Source organism: Spea bombifrons, chromosome 1 (genome assembly GCF_027358695.1).
Source record: "Spea bombifrons isolate aSpeBom1 chromosome 1, aSpeBom1.2.pri, whole genome shotgun sequence".
Classification (NCBI taxonomy): Eukaryota; Metazoa; Chordata; class Amphibia; order Anura; family Pelobatidae; genus Spea; species Spea bombifrons.
Genome location: NC_071087.1, coordinates 110,221,753 through 110,236,698, shown reverse-complemented (window position 1 = coordinate 110,236,698; position 14,946 = coordinate 110,221,753). Strand labels below are relative to the sequence as shown.

The 14,946-nt window shown below is 37.2% G+C and overlaps 1 protein-coding gene across 1 annotated transcript; it reads right to left on the bottom strand.

Moving 5' to 3' along the window:
• Positions 1–10,861: 10,861 nt before the first annotated feature.
• NOP10 (NOP10 ribonucleoprotein) lies at positions 10,862–13,300 on the bottom strand. Its single transcript, XM_053456965.1, has 2 exons — positions 13,114–13,300; positions 10,862–11,090 (listed from the first exon to the last, which is right to left on the bottom strand). The coding sequence occupies exons 1-2, from the start codon at positions 13,165–13,167 to the stop codon at positions 10,950–10,952; spliced, it is 195 nt and encodes a 64-aa protein (XP_053312940.1). The 5' UTR covers positions 13,168–13,300; the 3' UTR covers positions 10,862–10,949.
• Positions 13,301–14,946: the final 1,646 nt, after the last annotated feature.

Sequence of the window (14,946 nt, the reverse complement as noted above, 5' to 3'; positions counted from 1 at the left end):
AGGTCTGGATATGGAGTCACACTCAAAATCAAAATGGAAAACCACACTACAGGCTGATCCAACTTTGATGTAATGTCCTTAAAACAAGTCACAATGAGGCTCAGTAGTGTGTGTGGCCTCCACGAGCCCGTATGACCTCCCTACAACGCCTGGGCATGCTCCTGATGAGGTTGCGGATGGTCTCCTGAGGGATGTCCTCCCAGACCTGGATTAAAGCATCCGCCAACTTAATATACAATAAACATATAATTTAAAGGCATATATTTAGTATTAATTTTCACTAACATTAATTCACATTTTTAGACACAAAAAATTTTAATACATGAATATATACTATTAAAGAACCTTATATTTATACATATTTATACATTATAGGTATATAAAAAAAAAAATATTTTTTTTTTTTTTCTTTTTTTCTTTCTCCCTTTTTTTTTTTTTTTTTTTTTTTTTTTTTCTTTCCGATAAAATTACTAAAAATAATGTTTGTTAAGGTATAGTAAATCCGATGCATATATTCATTGACTTATTTTATGAATTATGGTGACATTGACGATAAATAGTATAAAATATATGAATTACCATGTATAGAGTATTTGTCTATCTATTCTTTCTCGCCTCTACATCCGCTCTAACCCCTTGTTTAGCAGGGGGAATAGCGGATGTAGAGACAAGAGTAAGAATTTATTTAATAGTTTGATTGTATTATATCTCGCCTCCACGCCGGGAAACTCCTGTATTGGAACAGGATGGATTTTGAGAAAGAGTTCCTCAAAATCAGAATATGTTTGTTTTTATGTGGTATGAATGTTTTAAATAATATAAGTAAAGGAAAAGGAAATAATAGTAAGGTATCTCAAAAAATTTATAAGGAAGAAATAATATGGTTACTTCTTTGAAATTAGTTTCTATTAATGTGCAAGGGTTAAACTCTCCACAGAAAAGGAACCTCCTATACAATATGCTAAATAAAGAAAAGGTTGCTATTGCATTTATCCAAGAGACCCATTGGATAGAAAATCCACAAAGATTCTGGAAGTTTAGATCCTTTCCAGAAATATTTTACTCTAATTTAGAGGGGAATGTTAAAAAAAGAGGAATTGCAATTATGATCTCCAATAATATTAAATTTGAACTTATACACCATGAAGGTGATAATCAAGGTAGATCACAAATCTTAATCTGCAAGATTAACGATATACTATATACATTAGTAAATATATATGCCCCTAATAAGGATTCTCCTAAATTTGTGGAAAAAGTTTTTAATAGAGTACAACAAATAAAAAAAGGTATATTATTTATGGGCGGCGATTTTAATAGTGTTATAGATCCAAAAAAAGATAAAAGGAGTTCTACAACAGTTGATTTACACACAAAAACAGATGCTAAGAAAATGAATTCCTTTATTGAAAACAATTTATTATATGATATTTGGAGAGTATTGCATCCTAACGAATTAGATTTCACTTTTTTTTCACACCCACATATGTCCTATTCCAGAATTGACTACATTTTGACGGAGTTAGATAATTTGAGAATAATAATAAACTCGAATATAGGACAAATTACATGGTCTGATCATGCCCCTATATTTATTAAATTTAAAGATAACCAACAATATAGAATAAACTGGAGATGGCGACTAGACGACTCATTATTAAACAATCCAGAAACTTTAGATGATTTAATAAAACAAGCGGTTCTATTTTTGGAGGAAAATAATAATGGAGAAGTGAACAATCTGATTTTGTGGAATGCTTTTAAATGCTTTATGAGAGGTTGTTTAATTAAAACTTCTTATAATATTAAAAAGAGATTGGGGCAGAACTTAGCTGACCTATATATTGAATTAGCAAAAAAAGAAAGATTAAACAAGGAAAATCTTAATATAAAAAACACAGTAGAACTGATTAAAATAAGATCAGAAATTAATATAAAATTACAAGAGAGAGTAGACAAAGGACTTTTAAAAATGAAACAAAGGTGGTACTATAGCAACAACCGTGTAGGTAAATATTTAACCAATAAATTAAAATATGAACGGAAAAAAAGTGTGATAAAAAAAATAATAATAGGAAATAAAACCTTTTTAAATCCTTTACAAATAACTAAATGTTTTGAAGATTATTACAAAACACTTTATAATTTAGAAGGCCCTGTAAAATCCCAAACAGATATTAGAAATTATTTGCAATCTCTTAATTTACCGAAATTGAAAAAAGAACATTTAGAAATACTAAATGCTCCAATAAAAGAAGATGAGATCAAAAGAGTGATCGAAAAATTGGAAAAGAAAAAAGCTCCAGGTCCAGACGGATATACAGCGGCATTCTATTTAGCTTTTAAAGAGATTATTATACCGTTATTATTTAAATCTTTTGAAGAAATAGCTGATGGTTTGAAAATTCCCCCTGAGATGCTTTTGGCCTCCATAACTCCGATACCGAAACCTAATAAAGACCCAAGTAGAGTTTCGAATTATAGGCCAATATCCTTAATAAATATTGACATCAAAATATATTCAAAGATATTAGCAGAAAGACTAAAAACTTACCTCCCCGAAATAATACACCCGGATCAGGCTGGTTTTATTATTGGCAGAGGTTTGTCAGATAACACTCGTAAAATGACAAATTTGATGGATATTATTAATAAAAGATCAGCATATACAGCGTTTCTGGCATTAGATGCCGAAAAGGCCTTCGATCGAGTGGACTGGAAATATCTATCCGAAACTTTGGAGACCTTTGGCATCTCAGGGAAATTTAAAAACAACATATTAGCTTTATATCAAAATCCTACAGCTCAAATTGTAGGTTATATGATAACTTCAAAACCTTTTAGAATTAATAATGGAACACGACAAGGATGCCCACTGGCACCCCTATTATATGCTTTATCAATCGAACCTTTAGCGCAATCAATAAGAAATTCCAAAGAAATAATGGGGATTAAAATTAGGCAAAATGAATATAAAATAACACTTTTTGCTGATGATATTATACTAACTCTTTTAAACCCAGATAAATCTATGAAATATGTCTTGAAATTAATAGAAGAATATGGGAATTTCTCTAACTATAAATTAAATGCTAATAAAACTCAGATTATTTGCGCTAATCAGACTAAAGTTCAAGCTATATTGATGAGATCATATATAAATGTTGATTGGAGCATAGACTCATTGGAGTATTTAGGTATAAAGATTAAATACAATCTAAAAGAAATGGTTAGAGATAATTATAATATATTAATAAAGAAAATGGAAGAAAAATTGAATAATTGGAAGGGCCTCGAAATTTCTTGGTTAGGTAGAATAAATGCCATCAATGCGTACTATTTACCTAAAATAATCTTTCTTTTAAGAGCGATTCCATTGAGAGTCCCCTATCTTATTTTATCTAAAATTCAAAAATTAATTTTAAGATATATTTGGCAAAACAAGCCACCTAGAATATCTTTTAAGAATTTAGTTAGACACTCTCAAAAAGGAGGCCTTTCGGTTCCTGATATTAAAGATCTGCATGAAACATGCATGATAACGCATTTATTACTTCTAGATAGACCAGAATGTGATAAAACCTCATGGTTCATTATAGAAAAAGAAACAACAAATCTTTTACGTCTATCAGATATCATTTGGATGACCCATGAAACAAATAAATATATTAAAAGTGATAACTTAATAATTAAAGATCTAATTATAACAGCTAATAAATTTAAAAAAATTATGAATATAGAAGAGGGGTTTCTCCCGACAGCCCCAATAGAAATCTTGAGTAATTATATAAATGATTTAGATTTATCTAAATGGAGATATACAAATATAAAATGTATATCGGATCTATACAACGCAGAATCCTTTAAATCTTGGTCTACCTTAAAAGAGAGAGGAAATTTACCGAATACTGAAATATTTAATTATATTAGAATAAAATATTATCTTCAAACGGTAGAAGTAATAGCCTCACCAAGATATGAAGAATTTCTTAATAATCATTATAAAACTAGATTAATTTCATCGAGTAGGCATATTAAAGAGAAGTATTGATACCGAAGATTCTGTACGTAGTAAAGAGAAATGGGAAAAGGATATAGGAGTAATATTCCCTATAGAAGAATGGTTACACGCTTATTCTGAAATTAAGAAATATTCACACTGTTTAGGGATGCAAGAACTTTATTATAAAATTACTCATAGATGGTATAGAACACCGGCCCAGATTTCTAAATATGATAAAAATTCCTCAGGGCTCTGTTGGAGATGTGGGAAGGAAGACGGTACAATTTATCATATGTGGTGGGAATGTGAAGAGGTGAGATTAATTGTATCAACTCTTTTCAAGATAATTGAAGAGTTGGTTGGCTGTATAATTAAACCATCTCCCCAAATATTTATTTTTCATATGGGTCTTACAAAATTTCATAAAATACAGAGAAATCTCATTGTACAATTAATTCTAGCATGTAAACTCGTTATAGCGAGGAATTGGAAAAAGAAAGGTAAAATAAGTTGGAATGAGATACATGCTCAAATCCAACATCAACATAAAATGGAAAAAGGTTATTATATGAACATAGCTAAAAGTAACATATATATTGATATCTGGAAACCATGGGTAACCCGCACACAAGTAGAACTAGAAACTGAAAATTGAATAGAAATAACCACAACAAATTTAAGAGATACTGAGATGCTATTATTGATATTTTCCTTACGGATAAACGTATTTATAATATATATATGACTTATTTATGAATGTGTATATATATATATATATATATATATATATATATATGTTTAAGTATTGTTGTTTGTATTTTTCTGTTTTTTTATGTTGTCTAAGTAAGGTATTTATTAAGATTTTATGTCTGTATGTTATTTGATACGTTTATAATAAAAAAAAAATAAAAAAAAAAATAAAAAAAAAAAAAAAGCATCCGCCAACTCCTGGACAGTCTGTGGTGTAACGTGGCGTTGGTGGATGGAGCGAAACATGATGTCCCAGATGTGCTCAATCGGATTTAGGTCTGGGGAACGGGCGGGCCAGTCCATAGCATCAATGCCTTCCTCTTGCAGGAACTGCTGACACACTCCAGCCACATGAGGTCTAGCATTGTCTTGCATTAGGAAGAACCTAGGGCCAACCGCACCAGCATATGGTCTCACAAGGGGTTTGCGGATCTCATCTTGGTACCTAATGGCAGTCAGGCTACCTCTGGCAAGCACATGGAGGGCTGTGCGGCCCCCCAAAGAAATGTCACCCCACACCATTACTGACCCACCGCCAAACCGGTCATGCTGGAGGATGTTGCAGGCAGCAGAACGTTCTCCAGGGCATCTCCAGACTCTGTCACGTCTGTCACATGTGCTCAGTGTAAACCTGCTTTCATCTGTGAAGAGCACAGGGCGCCAGTGGTGAATATGCCAATCCTGGTGTTCTCTGGCAAATGCCAAACGTCCTGCACGGTGTTGGGCTGTAAGCACAACCCCCACCTGTGGATGTCGGGCCTTCATACCACCCTCATGGAGTCTGTTTCTGACCATTTGAGTGGACACATGCACATTTGTGGCCTGCTGGAGGTCATTTTGCAGGGCTCTGGCAGTGCTCCTCCTTGCACAAAGGCGGAGGTAGCGGTCCTGCTGCTGGGTTGTTGCCCTCCTACGGCTTCCTCTACGTCTCCTGATGTACTGGCCTGTCTCCTGGTAGCGCCTCCATGCTCTGGACACTACGCTGACAGACACAGCAAACCTTCTTGCCACAGCTCGCATTGATGTGCCATCCTGGATGAGCTGCACTACCTGAGCCACTTGTGTGGGTTGTAGACTCCGTCTCAAGCTACCACTAGAGTGAAAGCACCACCAGCATTCAAAAGTGACCAAAACATCAGCCAGGAAGCATAGGAACTAAGAAGTGGTCTGTGGTCACCACCTGCAGAACCACTCCTTTATTGGGGGTGTCTTGCTAATCGCCTATAATTTCCACCTGTTGTCTGTTCCATTTCACAACAGCATGTGAAATTGGTTGTCCATCAGTGTTGCTTCCTGAGTGGACAGTGTGATTTCACAGATGTGTGATTGACTTTGAGTTACATTGTGTTGTTTAAGTGTTCCCTTTATTATTTTGAGCAGTGTGTATATATATATATATATATATATATATATATATATATATATATTGGGAGTTTTTCGGAGCCCTTGTGATTTAACCGATGACGTACCAAGCATGTCATGGGTCCTGTAGGACCATCTTTTTATGATGTAGCTAGTATACCGTTAGTCGCTAATAGGTTAAGGTACTTATAAAAAGGAAAAATAAAGTACTTATGTAGAGGCTGTAATCCAAAGCTCTCGCTCCAAATCTACGCTGATAGTCAAATGAAAGACTAATACAGGATGTTGTATAACTGTAAACATTAATATTTTCGCTTAGCAGAAGTGAAAATGATATCAGATAATAGGTGCTATACTACACCAATATTCGCTAGCCATATTGGCATATGTACCTCAGATAAATGTTTGAAATGCAATTTATCAGAAGCTGACTTGCTACATAATCTGTGGTTGTGCCAGAAATTTCAACTTTATTTCAAGTGACAGGTTTGGCCCACTATGAATTATTACCTAGATATCACCTTTATGTCGGTTTCTTATAATCTCCCCAGTAATGTTTCTAAAAGTCAGGTTACTGGATTTTGTAGTCGTGTTGCCTCTCAGACAGATATTAATCAACTGGCTGGATCCTGAGCCTCTTTAGTTGTCTAGATGCATCAGGTCTTGCTGATGGAGTGGAGTGTTACATATCCATATGGGGGGGCATGCAAATGAGCTTCAGGTATACAGAATGGATGGAACAACTCAGTTCTCCTCAGATCCAGGGACAAGCTTGGGTTGGTTAAAGAGTGAGGTTATACAGCTGTATGAAAAAGAAAATACACCCTCTTGCCGCTCAAGGTGGTTCTACAAGCTATTAAATCATAAGGTGTACTGAGTTTTTCACACATGGCTTCTCCATTGTGAAAATAAATCATGACACATTATATGTCATGTGTTGTTGTTCATCTGAGGTTGTATTTACCTTATTTTTAGACCTAGTAATGAACAAATGACTGTTATTATCTCCTAATATGTAAGACCATAGAAGTCAAAGAAGTTTGTACTTTCTTTTTCATGAATGGGGCCTGCACCATTGGGTCTGTAAGGTGCTTGGATTTGGGCGGTCAGTGGGTATGGTGGTGCAGGGATTCCTCTCTGGCCCAAGAGATTGTATACAATATTTTTGGAAGTGTTGTGGTATGCTATTAAGTTGGAGACCTACCTGTTGTCAGACATGTGGCTTTGGCATCGTCTCACGATTGTGTCAGTACATTGTCATGACAATAATAAAATGTTATTGAAAAAACATTTTAAATCTGCATAACGGCAGGTTAATATGGGACAGAGAAAACCTAAATATTTTTTCATGAAATTATTTAGTTTTTAAGGTATAGCTGATAGATATTTTCTAAGACAGTCCTTAGCCAGACTGTTTTGATCGAGTGATTATGTTTTTCTATGAAAATTGCCGCATTGGAACTGGGATCCCGAAGACTTGTTTTTTCAGTGGGGGGAGCGGGCCCCCTCTAAGACTTAATTGGGTCACTTTGGCCAAGGAGGAAGGGAAGGGGCTGCATATCACCTTGTGGGAGTGCAGCCTCAGAAGAGGAAGAATGGAGATCCGGTGTCCACTGTGGCCTAAAGACTTTTTGGAGCACTTTTTCGCCCCCAACACATCGATGTGAAGCATGAGGTATCTCTGTCTTTATTAAGAGGAAAAAAAAAAAAAGTTTGTGTTTCTGAAGTTTTTCTTTTGGTTTGCAATGCATGAATAGTATATTCCGGCATAGAACATGTTTCATGTTGAAAAACATGGCTCTTTCAAACATATACTTCCCCTTATTTCACAAAATAAGCTTTATTATCTTGGATGATTCAATGAATTACAGTATTCTCAAGCACTGACAATACATTCTTACGAACAATCACGTGGTTATCTCATATGATTGGAAAATCCTAACAAACATCACACTCCTTAGTCATCAATATCAATAAATCAGTTAAAATACCGTAATTTTATCTCCTTAAATGGGAACTCCCGTCATTTTTTTTATTATAAGCATCAGATTAAAATTTTTTTTTTTTTAAAACATCTCGTTATTTAAAACAATTCTTATTTTTGCATATAATGTTTTAAGGCAGTTGCATATTAACCATTTGCATTTGTTCTGGCTGTATTCTCTTATCTCATCCTGACTCCTTAATCATACTGCCTCTAGGAAACAGTAGAATGGCTCACTATTAATTACCCAGGTGGACATAGTAGCTAATAAACATCTGTGGAGGAATAGCATTGTGATGGCAAACGTTTGTGGGCCCGAGTGCCCAATTTTCCGCACAAAAATAAGTTACAGGCCTCAAAGTATCAACATTGCATGTTGGTGCCTACCCCTGGTGTAGTGCACCTTTCAGAAAAAACACACACAAGCATATAATCACATTGACTTACATACTTATACACAATTACATACATCACACAATTCTGTTTAATGGGTTCTGTACTGCTACCACTGTCTCCCTGTCTTCTTGTTATCCCCTCCTCTTTATCTCTCCATTATCCTCCTCACTATCTCTCCCCATCTCTTACCTTTCTTGAGTTCTATGGTGGGAAGTGGGAACACAAGGTTTTAGTGCTCCATTGTGGCGTGTGCAGCTTCAGTTCTGAGCGCCTGTATATGACATGACATCACATCCCAGCACACTCTGCAGGGGAGCAGTGAAACAGAGGTCTGTAATTTTGGGCTTATTCCATAAAACAGAATTTGCTGAATTAGTAGGTTACGCCATGATATAGGAATTTTTTTTTCAATTTAAAAACAGGCAGAAAACATAAAAACCAGCAGACCAACTGCCCAAATCACCCTAATCCCCAGAAGAAATCTCATCGTTTCGGACATGTGGAAAGGTCTGAATGGGAAGGTTTTTGGGTTTTTTCCCGGTGCGTGTTGAATTTTTCAGTTATACTATATGGGCTAAAGGGCTACATGGATTGGATTTATTTCACAAATCTTATGTCTGGGATGTTGGAAAGGGAGGGCACATGCCTAGTTAAATATGAATTTTATTACTAACCCACTAATTTCTTTTCAACAACACTTGCATTTCCTCCCTGCTTACTCCCCTTTTCAGTTGTGGGAGAGGATCTCAGCCCTGGTTTCCTTGTGCTTTTGTGCACTGCCAGATAATGGTTTCCTGCCAGGAAACACACACACATAAGCTAAAGGTGGCAGCGAGAAAGCTAGAGGTCACAGATCTCATACTCTCACCATTGGCCGTTTTGGGGGCATACTCTGAAACCAGCTATGACGACAACATATTAATCATATACACTATGTGGGGCTCTTTTGGTAATTATGTTTTCCTTGTTTGGAAAGTATGAGGCAATCAGCAATGAGTTAATCTATATCAAGTTGTCTCCCACTTTACACAGAATTGATCATACTGGGTGGTTTTAGTTCAAACTGAGCAACAATTCTGAAGATACTAGGATTACTAGGTAGGGACTGCCTGATTGAAAAAACGTATTTATCAGCCTGCATTCACACAGCGTATGTGGTTCTACATCTTCCATATAGACCCAATAAAAAGTAATACCTTAGATTGAAGACTGCATCTAGTCTTCGACCAATACACGGACTGTCTGCAAAAATCACTTGCCTACACCAGTGTTCCTCAAACCTCTCCTCAAGGTACACCTAGCAGTCCAGGATTTAGGTATTACTCAGGTGTGTCTAAGGTGTTTTTGTTCGTTAATTATGCAACACCTTAGACACACCCGAGTAATACCTAAATCCTGGACTGCTAGGTGTTCCTTGAGAAGAGGGTTGATTAGCAGTGACCTACACTATGTAGAACATTAACGGCCTCTTTAATCCCAATTTTTTGTGAAATGGAAGTTAAATGAAATGGAAGCTTTAACCAAATCAGAACATCAACAAGTTGTTCGGTCACTCAGTGATGGTGATCTCTGATCAACAGTGAATTTGATGTCAATGGTAAAAGGTACACCTAACTGTACCCTGGAAACACCCACAAGCTTGAAAACAGAAATGCTTATCTTATAAGTATTTTGCGAATAGTTTCATACACATTCCTCCAATAAAAAAATACTTATCCCAAAGAATACCTCATCCTCTGTAATCTAATGACTCTTGCCACTGACTGACCACTTGAAGCAGCCACTCAGTGGTAGCAAAGTACACATATTGAAAACAATGGGAGCTCTTTCTGTGCTTCTGTCTAAACAGACCCCTGGCTGCAGTGTTTGTTGAGCCGGTGCAAAAGCTAACTTCAGGCAAGCATCACATGCATGGAAAACAGCTGAGGGTCAGGGAATGGGAAAATACATATGGCATGATCCATGCGTATGCAAGGGATCATGCAGCTATATAAGTGCATACGATGGAGAGTACCTTTACATAGAATAAGAGCAGGCTTGGGACTGGTATTAGGGTTTTGGAAAATACTGTGGTACAAAATAAAAATTTTCAGTCATATCAACATTTTTTTGCGCAATCTTGGTAAAAACTAGAGCCCAAAACCATTTGTGTATATGCTTTTTACAGGCAGAACTGTTCTGGGCCTACTCATGCTTCCTTTTTATATGCTTACGATCATATATGAAAAAATGAGAAAAAGCAATGCAAAGTAAAAACAAAATGGCAACATTTAATGGTTGAAAGCAAGATATTGTTGACAAATTGTCAGCAGGTGCAGACAAATTACAGCAGGCTGCTGTATAGTATAACAATCAAAGCTATTCCATTATTCTTTTGTGCAGTCTATTTCCAGCATAGGCACGCGTGATGGTAACGCAGCAACTTTTATTAGAAATTGTCGCTCTCCAGAGGGCTCACATAACGGGTCTTGGCTGTTGGGTCAACAAAAGGCCAAATCTCTTCTTCAGGTTGATGCGGTGCCGAGAATATTTATCATCAGGGGAGAATCGGGCAGGGTGAGCTGAGGAGGTCTGCTGTCCATCTGGAGCTACTTTCTGAAAGAGTGAGGGAGTAGTTAGTTGCAGAGTACTGAATAAAGCAACCACAAAAAATAAAGGGAGTATAAGCAGCACTTCCAAACTCATTCTAGAAATTTATGAAACTAAAAAGCCAACCAGACTAGGGCAAAACATGAACGACGTTGCTTGGAATACAGGCAACACGTTTACTATTTTGCTTACACTGATATTCTATGAAATTCATGCTTTACACAGCCACAGATATGAGAATCTGAACAAGCTAAGTCAGTTGAACATGAAAAATGGTAAACAAAATATTTAATGTTAACCTTTTTCTAACACAGATGTATTGCAATAATAATAATAATAAAAAAAATAGTACAGCTTATGTTGGCTAAAAGATTTGTACATAAGCCACAACACAAGTACCTTTTAGCACCAGGTAGGAGACCAGAATCGGACAATGCAAAAAAGTCCTCTTATGATATGCATAAGGCTTTTTAAATTCTCATCGTATAAAGTTGCCCCATTTCTAACCTGCACTGCATTATACCAACTAAAGTGCTTGCGTACCTCTAGGAGAACATGCATGCAAGTTGATATTTTCAAGACGTTTACTGTACCGTACATTGGCACAGTACAAAGTTAAATCAGCGAGATGACTGGATGGGCCTTTCAAAATGCCTAAATGTAATACAAATCTTCCAGTCTAGTGAATAATCAGCCTGAAAACCAACGATATTCGGAATCACAATTGAGGGAGAAAAAAAAAGGCCAACAGCTAAACTGAAAGTGCACAACTGCTTTCCTGTCAATAAGTCAGTTTTCCCAGATCACCAGTAGATTCTGTAGTGCTTTTTCAGTGAGGGAAGAACACAGAATTCAAGCACACCGTTTTCAAGTAACTTTTCACCTAAACATTTCTCTACTCAATTGTCTACCACATGTATGGATGCCCAATTATGTTTCATCTTAAATCTCCTGCCCACATACATACCTGCTGCGCACTCACCTACAATCCAGAAACAGAATGCTGAAAGAGAATATATACAAAACCCACAAACGGTACAAGCATCCAGTCATTATGGAAAAGCCACTTAAAAGCCTTCTTCCTCTAGAGATTCCGGTGGAAATACATTACATGACTAAAGGTATGTGGACACCTTCATATTCACTAGGCTTAGGTGTTTCAGCCATACCTGTTGCCAAGTAGAGTATGAAGTCAATAAGTGCTATTATTGTGAAGTGGAAGCGTCTAAGAGACATGCCATGATGACATAGACCACGCACACTCACACAGTGCTGAAGGGAGTAAAAAGGTCCTGTCCTTTGCAGCATCACTCAGTACCGACTTCCAAACTGCATTGGAACTTCATGAAACAGGTTTCCATGGCTGAGCAGCAAAGCCAAAGATCACTATGTGCAATGCTGATCATTGACTGGACGGGTGTAAAGTACACCGCCACCATCTCAAAGTCTGATGAACAAATCTGGGTTTGGCAGATGCGAAAATGCTACCTACCAGAATGCATAGTGCCTACTGTATAGTTAGGTGGAGCAGACATAATGGTCTGGGCTGTTTTTCAACGTTGGCAGAAGGCACCATAGGTCCAGCGAAGGGTAATGTTAATTCTACAATTTACAGACACATTTTAGACGATCGTATGCTCCAGCTTGGGGGAGGCCCTTTCGTGTTCCAGCACGACTGCCCCAGTGCTTTAAGCTAAGGGGTTAATCCGCAGAATCTCTCTCATTCCTTTACAAGATGAACATCGTGTACAGTTAAAGGGATCTTCAAGGGGTTAACGACGAGAAAAAAGAATGGATTTTGCGATACAAGACTTGATGAATATATTTCGTTCGAGTTTAGCTACAGCAATATTCGTAGTTTCATAATTCCAACTCTTTGATACACAAAATAAAGATTAGCATTTTAAGCACATATGCAATTATGCGCGTTTATATATATATATATATATATATATATATATATATATGAAACATCTCTGGTCAAGACGGCACAATACGCGTCAATTGCAAATATGTATTACTGCCTCACCTTCATGGTATACACCCGGTCCCCTTGTTCGTTCAGATAATACTGCAGGAACATGTTTTCTATCTAATAAGTCGGTATACCGGACCGAAAAGACGTGCACTCAAACACACTTCTCACAGACCACGTTTTCGCTCTGAATCGCAACAGCTTCCGCCAACCTCGCGTTCCGGCCACGAAAACTGCGTAACTTCCGTCCCCCATGGTTCATAGGAGTTGCAGCGTGCTCACTGTAACCATGGCGATGGATGGCTCGCGTAATAGTCATGTGACCAAAAGGCGGAGGTGGTGCTTAGCAAGTTCCAAGTAGCGTGATATTAGTTTGAACTGGAGTTTAGTTGCTATATATGAATTTTCAGCCGTATCTTTTTTTCCCACTTATGTATGTATATGAAATATTTATGTATGTATATGAAAAATATATGTATGTATATGAAATATATATATGTATGTATTTGACATATATATATTTATGAGGGAGAGAGAGAGAGAAAGGGGGAAGGAGGGATTATTTTATAAGAACACGGGTCACTGTAGTACAAGCTGCAACAATATTTTCTAGAACGCAATGGTTATACCAAAACAAAAAGTAAATCAGGTAACTAAAACGTGCACGATCCCACCATAAAACGTAGCACGTCTAACGTATGCATTTGTCAGAGCACTGCGTCTGTATCCATGAAACAATTGTGCATAAAGATTGGTATTTTGTGATTTTAGGGTTATTACTTGTACCATCGCTTACTGATGATGCTTAGCTAAGTGGTTTCAGGTTACGGTTTGGATAGTGATTCTTATATACTGTAGCTTTACCACACAATGCCACTGAGTCCTGCACATGGCACCCCTGATGCTGACAGCCTTTCCTCAGGCCCAGACTGGCCATCCGGCCCACCGGGCACATGCCCCATGGGCCACTGGCTGACAGCATTATGCATTTACACATCCATCGGATGCTGCAGTGTATGGCTAACAGCAGGATATGCCTGGCTGCATGCTACCTGAGCATAAAAAGGTAGCATGAGGCTATGCGTATCAAGCCAATAGTCACGAGTAAATCATCAGTCGGCCTTAGTGCCAGGTCTGCCTCATCGTCGCCTGTGCGGTCCTAAATATTTCTGTCTACCTACCACCAGACAACAGAACAGTAAATAAAAACAAAGAATATCAATACTATATATTGCATTTACAGTTACTTTAAAAGAGCTGGCGTTTCCAAATATGTACTTTGTTGAACAGTGAAGAAATCTAAATCCATTTTCACTTTAGACATACTGATCGTTCGTCTACCTGGAAAATGGCTGCTGGCATCTGTCAGTGAAGCATGTCATGTTGCCACCAGCATGTTAGCCCGCTGGACTGGCTGGAGTGAGTTAAAGGGGGGCCTGCAGAGCCTTTACTATGGGGTAACAACACTTCGTATTTTATTTTTACTAGTAAGCAGTCATGTTGAAAATTACATAATTCAAGAGCTTTCAAACCAAAGTCTGTGAGAACACATCTTCCAGCTGAGTTTTGGAGCATGAGAATCTGCCAGTGTGAAAGCCAACGCATTCTTCTGAGTGTCTGGACATGTCTGAGAAATCAAAATATGAGCAGAATACCCAGGACTCAGTGAACCTTACTGCTTCACCATAGCAAGGAAGTTTGCCAACATAGATTCTGAGTTATGCCAAGTTGAAAAAAGAACAATAACAAGACAATAGGTTTAGGAGGCACTGCTACTATTCTTACATCTTATTCGCAGATAGAAACATTTTGATAAAATGAATTTTCAAACATATCAAGCAGGATTGTGTCTGCACTCACTGAAGGTGTGTCGGCACAGGTAGCCGG

Excerpts from the sequence above, each read along its gene's own strand:
- NOP10 (XM_053456965.1), bottom strand. The coding sequence starts at position 13,167 with ATGTTCCTGCAGTATTATCTGAACGAACAAGGGGACCGGGTGTATACC. Across the intron at positions 11,091-13,113 it reads ACCGGGTGTATACCATGAAG|AAAGTAGCTCCAGATGGACA; the intron begins GTGAGGCAGTAA and ends TCACTCTTTCAG.